Genomic DNA, 17884 nt, shown 5'->3' with positions numbered 1-17884 from the left:
ATGAGCTGTTGAAGAGGAAAGATGTTTTTCAATTCAATTTTACAGCGGAAGCAGAAGTGGGTTGCCTGCCTCTTCAACATGTAGTGAAAACCTGAGAAACTTGTCAGCATTTTCCACTTCTTCACAAAGGAGTTAGAGGGTCAAGTTGAAATGCAGCTCAGGAGAACACTTGTGGGTGCTGTAAACAGTTTTATAAAAACACTAGACCCACCCCTTGACTTAATGAGAGTCCCCCACCCCGATATTATAGGAGGTGCATTATTTGCAGACGGAAACCAGCGATGTGCTTCAGGACAAAGATGCTTGATCAACGACATCTCCAAGTACCGGTTACAACAGAAGGGACACAAAACAGTCAAGGCAGAACACTACAAGATTTTTATCTTTTAGAAAATCCCAACCCCTGCATCTATTAAGACTGGACACTATAGTTACAACACTCCTAGAACTGTAGAAGAATGGAAACACAATAGATAATGGGAACGGGGGGGGGGGGAGAGACACCACCATGGCCAGTTTCAGCCACTCACAGAAAAGCCAGCAAGGATCAAGATGCCCTGCTAACAGAACAAACTCCAACATGAAGGTAGCACATGAAATGTTTTGTTTTTACCTATTTAAAACACAGGCAGCAGGTGGAGCAAGGATGTGGGGAGTAACTGCTAATTTCCTTGTACTACAAGGAAGGAATGAAGTTAAAAACCCAAGCCTGCAGGCAGGTTTTTTTGTATGTGTGTGTGAACCTCTCTCTTTTTTCTGTGCTGCTGGTAACCATGGTAAGTATAAAAACCAAAGAAAAATAATCTTTCTCTTTTTTTGTAGAACAAGTCAGTAGTCCGAGACATAGAAAAAAGTAAAAACCAGTCCTTTTTTAAAAATTGGTTTACTAAAACAATTGCCACCTGCTCCCCAAGTCGCCTCTCTTCCAGGAAAGCGGGGGGGGGGGGGGAGAGATTGAGCCAGATTTGTAGCCAAGTGTAGGGCTTTAATCCATAGAAACCTAAAGGCGAGGAAGCAGGGCTGCAATCTGTAGACTGCATTTTTAGAACTGTGAAACTACCGTTTGGTGATGCTGGGAATACTTGTGAGCTGGCGTTTTTCACAGAAGCATGTCAGTGTGGAATCGTGAGGAAGCTGGGCTACTCTCGGCCCCCATCTCCAACCCCATGCACTCGTGAAACCTACCATACCAGCTGCACCTTGCTTCAGACAACTTAGTGACAGGGTGTCAAGCAAAGCCTGAGACAAGGGGAAATGGCCACCAGTGCAGAGAGGAGTGCTTTGCCAAGGAAACATACCCTCAGCTACATGTTAATTTATACGGTGAGCTTTCCCCAACAAGGGGAGGGACCACCAAAGGAAGGAGGGCAAACACAAAATCAACGTCTGTTTCCAAAACCTATAGTTCCTTTGCCTTCTAACAACAAAACCAGGAGCTAATTTGTTTTTGTTTTTTTCCACCCACCCATCTCCCCCTGTGTGGTGCTCGACGCAAGTTCCTTGTCCACATAACATGGCCTAGGCACCTCTGCCCAATCAGCCCACCACTCAAGAGGCAAACTTGTGGGTTGCAGGATTCTCAACAATGACCCCCATTTGAACCGTTGAGGCAAAGCAGCTTAATCCGTGGGCCTCATATCTGCTCAGCCTGAAGGTGGTATCTATGCTTAGCCTCTTTTTTTCTTAAAGGAAACATGGGAGTAAATACACTGGCTGGGACTTCCAACAGGGTGGTATCTGCATAGCTGGGTCAGTACCCCTGTGCCCATGACATCCCTTTTGCGTAAAGGAAGCCAGCTATACGGGGCCAGCTCCGCTATAGGGCTGTACGTCCGCAGAAGTGGAGCATTTCCAAGTGGCTACATTAGCTTCACGCCGCCATCTTAGTGTTCCATTTCCCTTAAGTCCCAGGAAGACCAAGCGGCTGCTAACTCGTCTCCTTGAGGTCCTCCAAAGGTAGTTTGTAGCTCAGCAGGAAATGAGGAGGTGGTGCGTGTGTCGGACTGCCTGCCCCCTGCATCTGTTTCTTTGCACAGTTTATACAGATATAATCTTCACTCTCGGCCATTTCTGGCGAGACACCAACGCAAACTTGATGAAACCACTCATCACAGCCGCCATCGCACTGCACCCAGTCTACCTGTAAGATACAACAGACACGTGTTAGTGACATCGCAACGGAAGAGAAACTCACAAAAGGCGACAGAATTCTCCAGCTTAGCATTACAGAAGCTGAGAAACTGGAGTACAAACCTATTCAGGTGTCATTAAAGAAGCAAGGGTTAATACATTCATTCTTTACCACCAAACCGGGCATCTTCGGAGGAGAGAACTGCATCTGGCCCCAGACCTTCAGCCTGTCCATCAGGAGCAGCGTTAAGGATGCCAGAAATCAGCAGCAGATGCTACAGCACCTCATCAGTTGTTCCCAGGTAACTTCTGCTCAAGGGGACAGACTGAGGGGTGCAGAATACTTGGCTGGGAATTCACCAGGGAGGACGACTCCCTGGTTAATGCAACAGAAATGGGCAGGGAAAGTCTGAGAAGGAAAAGCCCCATTCTGTAGGATTTACCTGGAGACTTCATTTTTGAAACCAACATATCGCAGGCGCCTCTCATGGTTCAGATGTTGCAAGCATGTTTTAATTCTCATTCAAGTAACAAAGCAGGGTTTTCACAGCCTGCACCCAGAAGACTCAGAGATTCATACAGCATCCTAGCTTACATACAGTATGAGCATACATTACCTGCATAAACTTCCATAACACAGAGGGGACTATGATTCCAGTAAGTGGGCAATTAGGCTCTTGCATTTCACCACCAAGATACATGGCACTTTGCATAAAAAATAATCATGTGAAATGACATGAGCACAATCCCAGTTCTTGCAGTTAAGATCACAAAGGCCAGGGACATAACACAGTGGGAATTAGCTGCTGCTGCTATACATTTAAGGCTCACTTTCTAGATAATTACAATGTCCATTTGTTCAATATACTCCATTTCCTCCTCAAGAACATACGCACGAACACACACACACACACACACACACACACACACACACACACACACAATATTTCCAGTATTAAGGTGTTCCTGACAGAAACTGGCCCTTCCTGAAATCTGTGGTTTCAATGTCATGTACAGGCAAAATTGGAAGTAAAAAAGTAAAGGGAGAGTCCACAGCTTTATGGCATAATATATGCATATATGAAGACATTCATGTTCAAGCCTGCAGCAAATCCAGACCTGGATAGCTGCTGCCCGTCTAAGTAGTTGGGCCAAAGGTATCAGGCAGCTTCATATATTCAACTCTAACATAGGTATCAAGTTGAAACAGACCATCATCCCCTAAATTAGTAGTTGGCTTGATTTTCAAGTAGTATCGGATTTTGTCCCCTAAATTAAGTGCACTCTACTTTAAAAGAATTTAAAATTTATTGACTATCTCAAAGTAGCCATAAACCCAATTCAATCATATTATTGTAAACCTCCTTAATTCAAGTCTATTCTAAACACAGTTTGCTTCCCCTTTTTGCTGTTCTGAGCCAAGCCTACTTTTTTGTTTCTAGCAATGCTTTAGTCACTGATCAAAGAATTCCTGCTTGTGTTTTTTTGCCCATATGTGGCAGAGGGTTAATGGCCACCATGCAGTGGCAGGAGCAAATAAAAGAGGAAGCACAAGTGAGATGGAAGTGCTAAAATTATCAGTTAAACCAAAGGCAAGCCTGCTGCCATCAAAAAGCTTTGGTTCCCGACACTGAGAAGCATTTATTTCAGCAGTCAAAAGGATTTTAACTGAGCGTCTGACCTTAATCCTACCCAAAAAGATGAATGAAGTACAGTAAATTAAGATACTCCAACATTTGAACCCAATTCCCCCTCCTCTTGTCTCCAAGCAGAGCACTTCAAGAGTACTTGAGGAGGTGCTAATTCTGTGTCACTTCCTGCAATTGCTGGGGTCTTTTAGGGGTGCAGGGCTGTTGCCTCCAACCTGTCATGGTTGTTGGAACCGTCAGTGGGCAATTAAACATTTATTATCCATTATTTAATTCTGGATAAGGCCACTGACCTTGTGTGCGTTATGAGACCTGGCTGAGTAAGGCCTGGTTTTGGTCTCGTGCAAGTATCCAAACTGCAGTGGGGAGAGAGAAGTGTCAGTTATTGGTAAAGACAGTTATTGGTACCTTAGCTATGCATTAAGGTATGCGGTTCTTAGTTCATCGAATGCAAAATCTATTTCTGCAGTGCTGGAGGTTGGGCAGACCCATTATACTGGATAATTCAGCATACAAACCAAGGCCGGAGCTGACTTGAACTTCTTGGTCTCTGACAACCATGGGTCTACACTAATACCTGGCTCTGTTCATGCAACAGGGTAAGTTCTGGGGTCCATGATCTGCCCTAGTCTGAAAGCCTATTAGGCAAGGTGGGTGACACCACTGCCAACTTGGAAGGAAGATCCCTCCCTCGGGTGCCCTCACTGGGGTAGTAGGCCTTTTAGGCTGGTGTGCCACTGGATTCATGAAGCAAGCTGGATTCCGCAACTCTGGAGGATAAGCAACAGAGAATGGGTACCTGTCAATGGTCTGGCTGATGTGTACAACAGAAGGTTGACTTTAGCCAGTGTTACTCCCAATAGCCTTTTCATTGGCACTGTCTCCCTAGTTTAGGAAGTTGCTGCACGTGAAGGAGAGACCAGTGTTAACTCTTATTAATGCCAAAACTGACCAATGGACACATCAGCCTTCCCTCTTTGCTGCCACTGTATCTGTAAAGCATCATCCAGTGGACCTGTTCCAAGTGGCAAATTGCACCCCAAAAATAATGTTTTCTAAAATTCCTGCCAACTTGACTTTTGGTCTAAATGGCACAGAGACTGTGATTGTGGCCTTTTGATTGTTTCTCCCACAGTAGATGGGAATCAATCTCCTACAGGCCTTGTTACGACTTCCTTTGCAGCCTTTCAAAGTACTAGCCATGAGTATATGAACTAATATTCATAGAATTGCTTGGCTATTGTGTTCATTCTTGAGAGAAACCCCAAAGGCCAGTAAGATGGGATTGCTCACCTCCCTGCCTCACCCCCACCAGCCCTTCTTACAGAATCCCATAATGCACACCCACTATGTATGAAACCACTGGGAGATATCAGGTTTAGGGATGGCATTATGCATTCCTCATGTACCGATCGCTATACTTTTTGTCCAATCCAGGTTCTGCAGAGTCTATGCCTGATGTCTGACCACTGAGGATCAACGTTAATTAAAGCCCTATCTAGATAAGACTAAGGTGACCATGGTTAGCAGGTAGGAAGATGGGGGCTTGAGCTTGGTCCTCAAGCTTGTAGCTTTGCTGGGGGCAGCAAACAACTCCACCTGTTCCAGCAACCTCAGATTCAGACTTAAGGAACCATTCATGTCTTCATAGCTTTGAGGCTGGAATGTCATAAAGTGGCAGAATGGAGTCCACACATTACTGTGCTCCAGCATCTGCATCAACTTTCTTATTACCTGTGTCCTTCTCCCTCTTCAAGACCATGGACTCTCCTTCACTGGAAGTTTTTAAAGCAGAGGTTGGATGGCCATCTGTCATGGGTGCTTAAGATTCCTGCATTGCAGGGAGTTGGACTTGATGACCCTCACAGTCCCATCCAACTCTATTTTATTATTCTTTGACCACCACTTTCCACAGGACCAACCATTGGATCTTAGAACAAGTGTGCCATCTTAAGCAAAACAGTGCAAAACATTAGAATAAGAGAAATGTACAGAAACATTATTGATGGCTACTGTATGCCATGAAACTCTTTCTCCTATAGTTTGCCAGTGTTTAGCAGCCTCTTGGCACTGAAACTTTTTTTACTTGTATTTTTTTGGACAAGTGCACAGTGGGCTGGGCAAATATGAGTGGCAATATTAAGTTTATAAAGGAACAAATTAGCAAGGATGTTACACAATATCCTCTGACCTGAACTGGTGTGGATAGTGTGAGCGATCAGTCTAAAAAACAGGCAATTTATAGCATCTTCATGGTGTGTTCCCTAGGTCTCTGCAGCTAAATTCTGCAGCAAACCCCTGGCTTTTGCAGCATATGGAAATTTCTGCAGCAGCTTATGCACTTGTGCAGGATTTACATTTTGAGGCGTGTGGCTTTTTTGCAAAAGGAAAGCTTTATTTTTCAACAAAGAACCACACAGCCAACAGCAATCTGCATTGTTCACCTGCACAAGAACCCTCTGTTAGTGCATACCCTGTTTCCCCATTACTGCACATAGGCAACAGCTGGCATTGCCAACACACAAGTCAATCCTAGTTATGCGTGCACACACATGCATAGCAGCTTTGTGGAATGTTCTCTGAACAGAAGCAGCACAAAACTGTGATGGAGTTTGAGTGTTGCTTCCAGGAGACTGCTCTTGCAGAGCTGAAAGTAGAGTCCAAAGTTGCTGCAAGTGGACCTGAAAAAAGGTCTCCAGGGCGGAAGAGATTTAATTTGCTATAATCCGATCAGTTCTAAAAGCTCTGCAGATTTACCTCCAGCAAGAAAAGTGGGGCAGTGCAGCATGTGGCTTCCCTCAACCTGCAGACTCATGGCTCACAGGCTTTATGCAAGAGCTTTTGGAAGATTAACTTTCCTAGACGAGGACCGCACGGCCAGCTTAGAGACTTTCACTTCGATACACACCAAGGCCTGGGAATACAGTTCTCTCTCAAGTCTGGAATTAACTCCTGGGTGTCAGTCAGCAGGTTTTCTAGAGTGCCAGCAGGGAAGGAAAGATGAGGAGATGGGAAAACTTATCAGATGGACGCACTATTTTCAGATTTACCCATTTCTCTACTGCATCTCTTAAACTGCATCTGTCAACAGTCAGAATCCAGTTAGCAAGACTGAATTCTGCTTCAGAACAGCCTAAGTCATACATGCACAAATGGTACACACGCATAAAATTCCTTGTTCATTATTATCAAGCATACATTTGTATGGTTTCTACTATTTAAATAAAAATAAAATGACAGAATGCTAGACAGCCTGAAATCTGAAGCAGGCTTGCACTGAGCTCTGAAAAGGTTCAGCCAAGGTGACCCACCTTGTCCTTGCAGGGCCTCTGGCAGTTCTGTGCAGCGCATACTGCATTTTCATCATCAGACTCCTCAGCTCCTGACCAGTCATACTTGGAGGGGATATCCAAGATTTTCTTCTCCCTCTTTTTCTCTGTGCACTCTTTCACCAGCTCCACCTTGGCCGCAGCCGCCTTCTCACGCTTCTTCTTCCGCTCCTCCTCCTTGGCCAGTTTTTTGGCCAGTTTGTTCAGCTCCTTCGTCTTATCCATAGTCAGTTTTAGCTTCTTCTTCTTGGGTTTCTCCAACTTCTTCAGCTCTTTAGACTTCTGCTTCATTTCGCCAAAGAACTGCTCTGCTTTCTCCAGCTTGCGCTTGCGCTTCCGCTCAGAAGAGTCTCTTCCCCGCATTTTTAATGGCTTCTCGTCCATGCTGTCATCCTTAAAGAAAAGGTAGTTTGGACAAAAGAAAGGTTAGGAAGATGGACATATCACAAAGCAAAGTCAAGGAACTTGGATTGTTTAAATCCTGTAGCGATTCCAGAGAGCGCAACACATACTGCTGTGATGCTACTGCTCATTGTTGGAGTGGAGGCAAAATGAAAACTCTTCATCCGCCCCACAACATTTCAGTCACCACTGGGAGGGCACAAAAGAGTGTATGTAATGCATATCAATAAGCAGAATGTGTGCACATATACACAGAGAGAGACAGGCTACATGACCCAGAAAGGCAGGTGCTGCAGTTCTAAGTTTTCTCAATCGTATACAGAAAATGACCAGTTGGTCCATCAAGCTCATACTGTCTACACCAGAGCTCAGGAACCAGCAGCCTTCGGATCCAGCCTGCAGCCTGCCTGCCTTCCCTCTACAACAGATAGGCTTAACTAAAAAGCTCTCACACACACATGACTGAGTTTGTTTTCCCCAGAGCGAAACTGCCTAGTAAGGAGGAGATTTTTGATGGGGTAGGGAAAGAGATGAAAATGTGATGGGGTGGAGGAATGAGGCTTTCCCTGCAGGAATGCAACCCTCAACACAGAAAAGCTTCCCCACCCCTCCTCTAGCTTAACTAGGCAGGGAAGAGAAGGTAGTTGTTGTTCTAGCCAATTTTGTTTCGTCTCCTAGACCCAGAGCCACAGGCAGTCCTGCCTTCCTCAGTGGATGTGGAGGAAACAGAGGGGAACCCTACAGCATTAAGCAAGCATGTCTTGAAAAAGGACTTGGGGGAAGGAAAGAGATGGAAACTCTTCCTTTTGAAGGTAAGTTAAGGGAACTAAATGATTCTCAGTATGGAACATCCATCCTCACCTCCATAATATGGAGAAACCTATCCTCTGATGGTGGGTGTGTTGCTTGCAAGATCCGCCAGATGTGCTGGGTCTCATCCAGAGAAACCTCTAGGAGATCTCCGATCATCATTAAATCTTCTAGCTGTGATTTGGCTCCAGGAGACAGCTCTAGCACAGGAGGTTCTAAACTGCGAGGTACCAGGGGGCTTTTGCGAGGCTGCTTCCTTGGGGTGTTGGAGCCTTTTAGAGAGAAGCCAAAAATCACACCAGACAAGTCAATAGAGAATGGTTTAATTTTCCATTAACATAAAAAGGATTAGAACAGACAAGACTTCAAATAAACATTTCAAATGCTGTATTTCTTAGTAGCGAATGGCAATTATTTCCCTTAATTATGGCAGACTGCAAAGTCTCTTGAATGATCAAACACAGCAGTGGAAGCTAGAATTATAGTTAATTACTCAAGAGCCACAAGGCACTCAAGTGTTACATGTTACTGTGAGGTCAGACAATCCCTTAGATGCCCCATATATATAGGAAATGTTACCTTGAGAGCAGCTTTTGGAAGCTGATGAATATGCATGTTCAGCACAGAAGGAGGGGGCTGTCCACATGTGTGTTACAACTTCTTCAGATTTAATGGGAATTTCTTCATCACAAAACAAGTTGGGCTCCACACTGCTAGAGGATTTTACACTGGCATTGTCCTATGAGCAGAATGTAAGTGGGCATAAGCATAGAGTTATCTATTTTTGTGCCAACATATGTTAAGCTAGTGTGTTATAGGAACATGGGTTATGGTTTACTTTTTAACCACTGCAACAGATAGACAAGAGGGTCAATACCTCTCTCCAGATTTACGGGGACGGACATTGCATTTTTGCTCATTTCCAGTCAGTTAATTCAAATGCTAACTCTGCAGTAAGATTAAAATCCATTACAAGCTTCACGACACATCTTGGATCACCTTGATGTGTCAAGCAACTTTTACAGCTGTGAATGTAAGCTACAGTAAATTGGCTGAAGTTTCATTGAAGAAATAAAACTGACATTAATGGCTCAAAGATTTTTACTGCAGTGCTGACCTTTATGTCATAGCCAAATGCTTCCCTGATGCCTTCATCTGAATCTGTCTCCTCATCATCATAGTCTATAGTCTGTCGCGGAGATGACGACACACTACTCATTGCCCGGTTAAAGCCAGATTGCTGAAAACTAGTCAAGTGACCCTAAGGGGTGAAAAAGTATTAGGAGGTTAAAACTAAGTTAATTTAGAAGAATTCAACAGGTGGTCTCCTTTGCTTTGCTCTGTGGATACAATTCAGATCCAAAAATGTAACCTTCACATCTAAATAAAATACAGTATACTGTATTTTGGCAGAGAAAGCCAAAACAGAAAAAGGAGTGAAGCAAACAGGAGGCAGGATACCAAAATGTAAATTAGTAACTCTTCAAAGTAAAGCTATAATCCCATCAGTAAAACAATACGGGAAGTACACCTACATTCACCTGTCCTGATTGTCACATTTTACAATCTCTGGCTTTGCAGCTTATAAACCCCCTGCTGGTCACTGAATATACTTTATGTGCTTAAAGAAAACGGATGTGATTTGGCCACTTACCTACATTCGTAACAAACTTGAGTTTATTAAACTGTGAACCCACTCCTATTCAAACTGAACCTTATCACCTTATTTTGTAAGCCAGGGGTAGGCAACCTAAGGCCCAGGGGCCGGATGCGGCCTAACTGCCTTCTCAATCCAGCCCGCGGACAGCCCAGGAATCAGCATGTTTTTACATGAGTAGAATGTGTCCTTTTATTTAAAATGCATCTTATTTGTGGGGAATAGGAATTTGTTCATTTCCCCCCCCCCAAAAAAAAATATAGTCCAGCCCACCACATGGTCTGAGGGATGGTAGACCGGCCCACAGCTGGAAAAGGTTGCTGACCCCTGTTGTAAGCCTTGTGACTTTATTTTTGTAACACAAAAGAAAATGTGATCAGCTGGAATTCCAGAGTAACTGGCCATTGTCTGAATGGTGCACTGCAGCTATGAAAACTGAATATACATTTTTATAAAATTCTGTGCCTTATTGTTTTTGCGGTATTTTTGCGGAGGTCCTTATTGTGTATATCATTGTAACCTTCACTTGTAGGCCTTACAAGACACCTAAATTAAAAAAAAAAATCCCCAGAAGCTTTGTGTTGCAGGAGATGGGCTGCATTCAGATCAAACTAAGCGACAACTTTTCAAGTGTTCCCAGGAAGAAGCACTACATACACCAGAGAAACAAACTACATCCTATGTATTGCTTAGGCCCCGCCTTACCCCTACCTGTAGGTCAGGGTTGGCTGCGGCCTTTTGTAGCTCTGCGCTGATAATTTTCTCTGTTTTCTCCCGGGCAGCCTGTTCCACCATACGTTGGCTCAACACAGAGAGCTTGGCCAATGCAGAGGACAGTTCATCTGTAGCCAGAGCTTGCCGCGCTCGGTCCTGCCAGCTCATAGCCCGCTCTGTCAAGCACTGGAGTGCCTCCCCCTCCGGCAGTCTGACTGGCAGCTTTTGCAAGGACACAAGCAGAGATAAGATGGTCTCAAGGCGGGGTCTTCGCGAACGCATGCAGAGCGGGCATAGGAACTTGACTTCTTTGGCAGGCCAGCTGGAGCCTTTCTTTTGGGAGCTGGTTTTGGGGAGGGGCACACAGGTGCTGTGAAACCAGTCTTTGCAGAGTTCGCACTGGAGCATGAACCCACTGGCTGTTTTGCGACAGATGCAGAACTTGATCTCCTCAATGCGGTCCACCATCATCATCTTTGCCAGGTTGGCTTCCCTGAGGGCATGCATGGCTTCAATCTCCTTCTGCTCACGGTCCTTGAAGACTGCCACCTATTGGACAGGGAGAAGAACAGGTGAAAACCCTTCACTCAGCTCAGCTGCTATACCCCATTTTCTTCCTTTAAGTGGGGAGCTGAGGAGGCAAAGAGGCCACAGCATCAAACTATGAATCAGAAGATCCCTTGTTTGAATCTCATCTCTGCCATGAACTAACTAGCTGGCCTTAGGCAAACTTTTCTCTCCATCTCTGGCACATTATTACTGAACACAAAAACTCATGTGAAGCACTATAGAAATATATCATTTTTAAATGTGCAGAAGAAGCTTCATCTTAATTTCCACAGAATTTCCTATGAACTTACGTTTACAGATTAGTCCAGTATTCAAAAGCAGTTCACATCTCTCCACGTAATGAGGATTTACAGCATAATTATATCATTATCTTTATATGCAAATACATTTTATCATTCTTCCAAAATGCTTTCCATTTTTAACATAACTTTTAAAATTATGATTGAAAGCTTTCCATCTCAACACTGAAGAGACTTCCACTGAGCAAACAAGAACTATGTAGCATAGCTATTCTGTTTTATTTAATTTCAAAAAATTACAAACAACTACCTCTTTACCCGCCACCTAAAACTATATAGCAATGAGGCATGTTGCACCCTGGTTGGTAAGGCATTCCATTGGTGACCAGGGAATGCCCTGGTCCTGGATGAGCTGGACCTCAGGTCATGATCACAGCATGTGGAGAGGAGCCTACAAATGAAGGCAGACATTAAAATACCTAGAGACCCAAGCCATTTAAGGCCTTAGTATCAACACTTTGTCCTGAGCCTGGAAACAAAAGGAGTGATCAAAAATTGGCCAAAATACCTGCCACAGGTAACAACACTCACAAGCATTTATTGTTCCATGAAGTTAGTATGTAAGGGCCCCCCATAGAAGAAATCAAACCAAGTGCAGTGCTGTTATAGTTCCTTACCACAGTTGCAGTGTCTCTGGTCTCTTCTAGTCCATCTTCTAGCTCACTCAAGGACTCCAGGTCAAGTTCCTTCTCTTTCTCCTTCTCTATCAGCTCCTTGACTCTTTTTCGCCTGTTCTTACTGCTTCCATAAACACCAATGTCAGTTCGAGGGCTCAGAACCTGCAACCAAAAAGCAGACCAGTTATAAGACCACTCAGATTGAATGCTTCACAGAAACATTTCAGACAAATTTCATTTGAAATCAGATTTAAGTCAGAATTCTCCATTGGGACAAATTAAAATGATTTTGGTAAACAGTACTTAATTAGCAAGCTGAAACTTTTTGGGGTGGGGAATCAATTTCAGGCAAAGCAGACCCATTTTCCTAAAGATAACCCCTTAACATGGTACTGAAGTTCATGTATTTTCATCTCACTCATGTGCAGATTTAATGCTTCTCAATCAGTTATGCATTAAGACACTGGGAAGTGTTATGGCTATACCAGCGCCAAGCATCAGATAGAGATGGTCACTAGCCCCAGTTAACCATTTGAAGGCAATGCTAAGGCCATTTTTACAGGCCCCAATACAGGATTACCCACAACTTACCTGTAAGAGTGTGTAGCTCGAGTTCTTCTTAAGGAACGTTCTGCCTGTTCGCTCCCTCCAGGCACGGGCTGCTGCTACCTGTGAGTCGACTTGTGGCAATGCCTCAAGGCGGACGGGTATCAGGCGGCCTTTTGCAGACAGATTCTCTAGCTGTTCTAAATATGCATAGTTGCTCCCATTCTAGGGGGGGTAAAGAATAATTCTCAGCTAAACATTCCCACCACCACAGTAAACTGAACTTATGCCAACCTATGCAGCCACAGGTGGATTTCAACACTGTTCAATTATATTAGGATAAAATGGGTAAGTGCAATAAAATCACATATGAGAATTAACACAGCATGACACAATAAGAGAATAAAATTACAACAGTAAAATAAAAGCAATTCACACTAATAGACCTGAGAAAATAAAAGGGTCCATGTCTGCTGCCAAAAATACATTGGACAATGCCTTTTAGGAGAAATATTTACCCACCTAACCTGGCAATACTGACCACTATGGCAGTGGTTTCAGAGTTTCTTGCAGTGGTCTGGCCCATTACTTGCCACCTGATTTTTTTAAACTGAGAGGCCAGGGATTGAACCTGGGACTTTCTCCATCCAACACAGGTGCTGTGTTGCTATGCTATGGGCCCAACCCATAAAGTAAGGAGAAGGCCCTAGGCAATCTTCCTTGGGATGAGTGTCCTAAGGCTGGGGTGCCAAAATTGAAAAGGCTCTTTCCTGCCAGACCTCAGAGGGCAGAAGCATTTGGAAAAGGGCCTCTAAGGATGACCTTAGTGTACTGGCAGGTTCATATGGAAGGAAGTGCTCCCAAGCAGCCTATTACTCTACCAGCTCTCACCCATAAAGCACACACGTTTAATAATTTCCTACACATTTCAAGTTTCTATAATTTACTCCAAAAGCAAATTTTATAATTTGTACGTACATAATTCCAGAACATCTATCTGTAAATAACAAATGACTTCACTCTGCTTGTGAGGAACAAGTGAGCTTGTATGGGTGCATAAATATAAAATTGAAAACCTCTGTAAAAGGACCTGTTCAATTTTTGTTCAAGGAAATGCAGCTATAAGGCTAAATCTGAGACATAAGGGGCAGGGTGGATGATGCCACATATTTATCAATACAAATACAGCTCATTTAATTGGAGAAGGCTTCAGTATTCAAGTTGCTCCAACTGAGCAGTTGTCACCAGCAGTGACTATCCACCCTTACATACTGAAGCCAGTTCAGAGAACTAAAAATGTCAACTTTCATTCACAACTAAACACAATCACAGCCAGGGAACAGAATCCCTACCATTCTTCGCTTGAAGAAATTTTACAGTTTTATTCTATTTTTGCAGTGTATCGCTTGCCACCTTCAGCATCTCTATTGAGATGAAAAGGCAGGACATAAATACGGTAAGTAAATATTAAGAAGACACTGCAACGCATTGCCAGGATGCATCAGGATTAAAAAGCATGGAAATGAATGGGACAATCAATGAATATCAGATTTCAAAATGAAAAAACAATGCTGTCTTTTCAAGGAAGGAAGCAAATGCCTGTTGGAAAGGATTCAAGGATATATACACCAGCTGCATTGCTTGCTGTGAACCATACCTGAATAGCCTCCACTTTGGATGTCCAGTCTCGCGCTCGCTGCAGGGCTTCTCTTAGTGCCAGAACATTGGGCAAGTAAGCAGGGATGTTCTTTGCTTCATTGACAATGCTCTCCAGAGCTGCTATGCTTTGCCGAGGCCTGGGGGTGCAGGGGGGCACAACCTGATTAGCATACAGTCTTGCTTTCTTACCTGAAGGAGCATCTCCACCCCCATCGGTCTGCCCGGACACTGAGGTCCAGTGTCGAGGGCCTTCTGGCAGTTCCCTTGCTGCGAGAAGCCAAGTTACAGGCAACCAGGCAGAGTTGCACCCGCCCTGTGGAATGCCCTCCCACCAGATGTCAAAGAGAAAAACAACTATCAGACTTTTAGAAAACATCTGAAGGCAGCCCTGTTTATGGAAGCTTTAAATGTTTAGTAGACTATTGTATTTTAATATTCATGTGGAAGCTGCCCAGAGTGGCTGGGGTATAAATAATAAATTTATTATTATCATCATCATCATCATCATAAAGTAAGTCCTAGCTACCACGTAGTCATTGCCTGAACAGCCATCACCCAAAACTAACCCCTTCTCTGTGGCAGTGCATTTTTCAGCATTATTTATTCCATTTTTAAGGCTGATTATGAAAACTGAATATCATCAACAGGATTCAAAGTGCAGTTTTAGTGAGGCGCTCCCAAACCTATCTCTGAAGAACGGAATTAGAATGTGAATGCTTTGGTTTCATTTTTTGGCCATATGGCAGGCACCGCTCCATAAACTTATTAGAGGAGTCAGTTCACGTGTTGGGAGGCCAAGACTCGACTACAACTCATTGTGGCTTAAATGACACCGCAGTTCCGAGGTCCTGTAAACAAAGAGCAGAATGACCAAGAGTAATACTCGCCTTGCTTGCAGGCAGACTTTAGCTTTCTCTTCCCACCTCTCGGAAACTGTGAGCAGCTCCTGCAATTCAGCCATGGCCTTCTCTACCGCGTGGTGTGGGGCCAGCCCCACCCCTGAGTCAATCAGTTTCTTCATCACATCCAAGGTGACTCTCTGAGGATCTGAAAGGGTCACCCGCACCTCATCCAGCCAGCGTGCCTGCTGCAGCTCTTGCTTCAGGCGAGGCAATTCAGGAAGTTCCACATAGAGGCCAGTGCCCATGTCTATCAGCATCTGCAGCTTAGATGAGTCAGGGACCTCATCCATCATGGCCTCTTGAGCACGTTCATGAAACTCTTCAACATCATCCAGCAGGTTCTAAGGGAGTGACAACAAGGTGCTCATTCACTACAGTGATGGCAGCTGCCAGAGGGGTTGCAGACTGCATAACTAGTTACTGGTATGTTTGGGATGAGCTGAACGTTCAGAAATGTTGAGGTTCCAAGCAATGAGAACTGATGTCAGGCAGAAAAAAAGCTACAATGAACAGTTTATTGCAAGAAATGCTGCCCAGAATAACTGACAACATAGGAAGAATCGCTATTCTAAGTGCTTTGACTGGAATGGCAAGAAGTACTAAGACACTTGCTTCTACCTGTTGTGTTAAACCTGAAACCCCTCTCCATAAAACACTTTTCTTGACTATGACTACTGGAAACAATCAAATTCAGTCTCATTACTGTCCATGTTTTGTTTTCCTGGGAGGCTACAATGTCCAGCTCACTGCTTCCCCACTTTGAACAATTTACTTCTCAAACTATGAGAACAGCAAGCACTGCCAGGAAAACAATCTGCCTTTGTATCACTTTGGCTATATTTAGAGTACACAAAATGCAAATTATTTTTTGTTTAACATTAGGAAGATTTAAAGACCACAGAACTAAATGGAATAGTGTATTAAACACAGCCCCCGGGTTGCACAATTTTCAAACTTAGATATGTTCATTAATTGATTATCTTGCAGAACGTTCATTTCAAACAGGAAATGGAAGCTCTAAATCAGAGGCAGCTGATTTCCAGATGAAGAGCCTGATCCAGCTCCCTTCCCCACAAACCCCACTGATTTTAGTGGCAGGAGGTAAAGAAAAAAAGTAGAAAGTGCTAAGATTATTACAGTTCAGTGCCTTGATGGCAATCAAAATCACCACCTCATAAGATCAAACATCTGTTGAGCAGAAAGGGGTTGATAACACACCCATACTCCCTGCCACACACAGACACAGACACAGACACAGCTGAACTGCAAAGATCAGCTGAGGAGCAGGGGTTGCAGGCCTGCGCATGTCTGCATGTGCGGGATGAATACCCTTCAGTCACTTCCATTCTAAAGAGAACCAAAATTTAATCCAAGTACAGTGGTACCTCGGGTTAAGTACTTGATTCGTTCCGGAGGTCCGTACTTAACCTGAAACTGTTCTTAACCTGAAGCACCACTTTAGCTAATGGGGCCTCCTGCTGCTGCCGCACCGCTGGAGCACAATTTCTGTTCTCATCCTGAAGCAAAGTTCTTAACCTGAAGCACTATTTCTGGGATAGCGGAGTCTGTAACCTGAACCGTATGTAACCTGAAGTGTATGTAACCCGAGGTACCACTGTACAGCCTTCTCCAAAAACCCACCTTTACTTGCCGGGCCTGACTGATGACACAGGGAAGGCTAAACAGCTGCTGCACAAAAGCTTTCAGTTCTTCCACAGTCAGCTTGGTCCGTGTCCTTCCACTCTCTGGGGTCAGTCTACTATGGGGAAAGAAAAGAACCTTGTAAATCATATACACAGTTCCTGGACGGCAACAGAGTCAACAAACGGGCCAAGTTCAAGGTGTTGGTACTAGCATGTAAAGCCCTATACAGACCAGAACCAGTTGTTCTCTGGGGAAGTTTCTCCTGCAAATTCCAAACATCTCAGAAGCCCGCTCTGCAGTAATTTGGAGCAGGGCTTTTAATGTGGCTGCCCATTCTGTGGAACAGCATTCCTGTCAAGATGCAACAGGTGTCACTATCTGCAGTTTTTGGCAACTTTTTTTTGTTGCTGTTGTTCCAACAGGCTTTCCCAGCTGAATAAATAAGTCATTGCCATAAGTGTCTATTTTGTACCATTTTAGTTTTGTTTTAAATGTATTGGGTGTTTTTGTGTTTAACTGTTTTTTACTCTTTTATTGCACATCGCCTTGAGACGATTGAGACAAAGGCAAATGTGATTAATAAATTAACAACAACAACACATAGTAAATTTCCTCTGGTTACGTAAACAAATATGTTACATAAAATAGAGGCTGTAGGGGAGTTTGAGGCCTTACCATCACACACTCTGAGTTCAGATGTTAACTATGTAATAATTTAAAAGCTGTAGAGCCAAATATTTTATCAGAATTAATAGTAGTGTAGATTTTCATGTAAAAATACAGAGTTAAAGCTTGCCAAAATCTCTACCAATTTTCACCTCACAACAAGCACAAATATTTGGGGACAACATTGCTCAATGCTGTCACCATCAACCTAACTTTTGAAGGTGAAGTAACCAGAGCAGGGCCTTCATTAGTGATTTTTATTAACATGCAAGTTCACATGGAGGAGAAAG

At 43.8% G+C, this 17884-nt stretch overlaps 1 protein-coding gene across 7 annotated transcripts in view; it reads right to left on the bottom strand.

The window, feature by feature from the left end:
• Positions 1 to 354: 354 nt before the first annotated feature.
• Positions 355 to 17884, bottom strand: part of KDM5A (lysine demethylase 5A) — a 42758-nt gene continuing 25228 nt past the window's right edge. For 2 of the 7 annotated variants that reach the window (XM_081878780.1, XM_081878784.1), the window contains 12 exons: positions 16926 to 17043; positions 15270 to 15625; positions 14381 to 14519; positions 12769 to 12948; positions 12178 to 12339; positions 10689 to 11240; positions 9438 to 9581; positions 8900 to 9059; positions 8372 to 8592; positions 7091 to 7501; positions 4073 to 4135; positions 355 to 2140 (listed from right to left, as the gene is read on the bottom strand). In XM_081878780.1, the coding sequence (XP_081734906.1) occupies positions 1928 to 2140; positions 4073 to 4135; positions 7091 to 7501; positions 8372 to 8592; positions 8900 to 9059; positions 9438 to 9581; positions 10689 to 11240; positions 12178 to 12339; positions 12769 to 12948; positions 14381 to 14519; positions 15270 to 15625; positions 16926 to 17043 (2719 nt within the window). In that variant the 3' untranslated portion in view covers positions 355 to 1927. Of the gene's footprint in view, positions 2141 to 4072; positions 4136 to 6536; positions 6755 to 7090; positions 7502 to 8371; positions 8593 to 8899; positions 9060 to 9437; positions 9582 to 10688; positions 11241 to 12177; positions 12340 to 12768; positions 12949 to 14380; positions 14520 to 15269; positions 15626 to 16925; positions 17044 to 17884 lie in introns of all 7 variants that reach the window. The other 5 variants (XR_014160793.1, XM_081878781.1, XR_014160792.1 and 2 more) reach the window with 5 other exon arrangements.

Source organism: Podarcis erhardii (assembly GCF_964252035.2).
Source record: "Podarcis erhardii genome assembly, chromosome: 10".
NCBI lineage: Eukaryota > Metazoa > Chordata > Lepidosauria > Squamata > Lacertidae > Podarcis > Podarcis erhardii.
The sequence above is the reverse complement of the archived record's forward strand: the minus strand, read 5'-3'. Positions and strand labels throughout refer to the sequence as shown.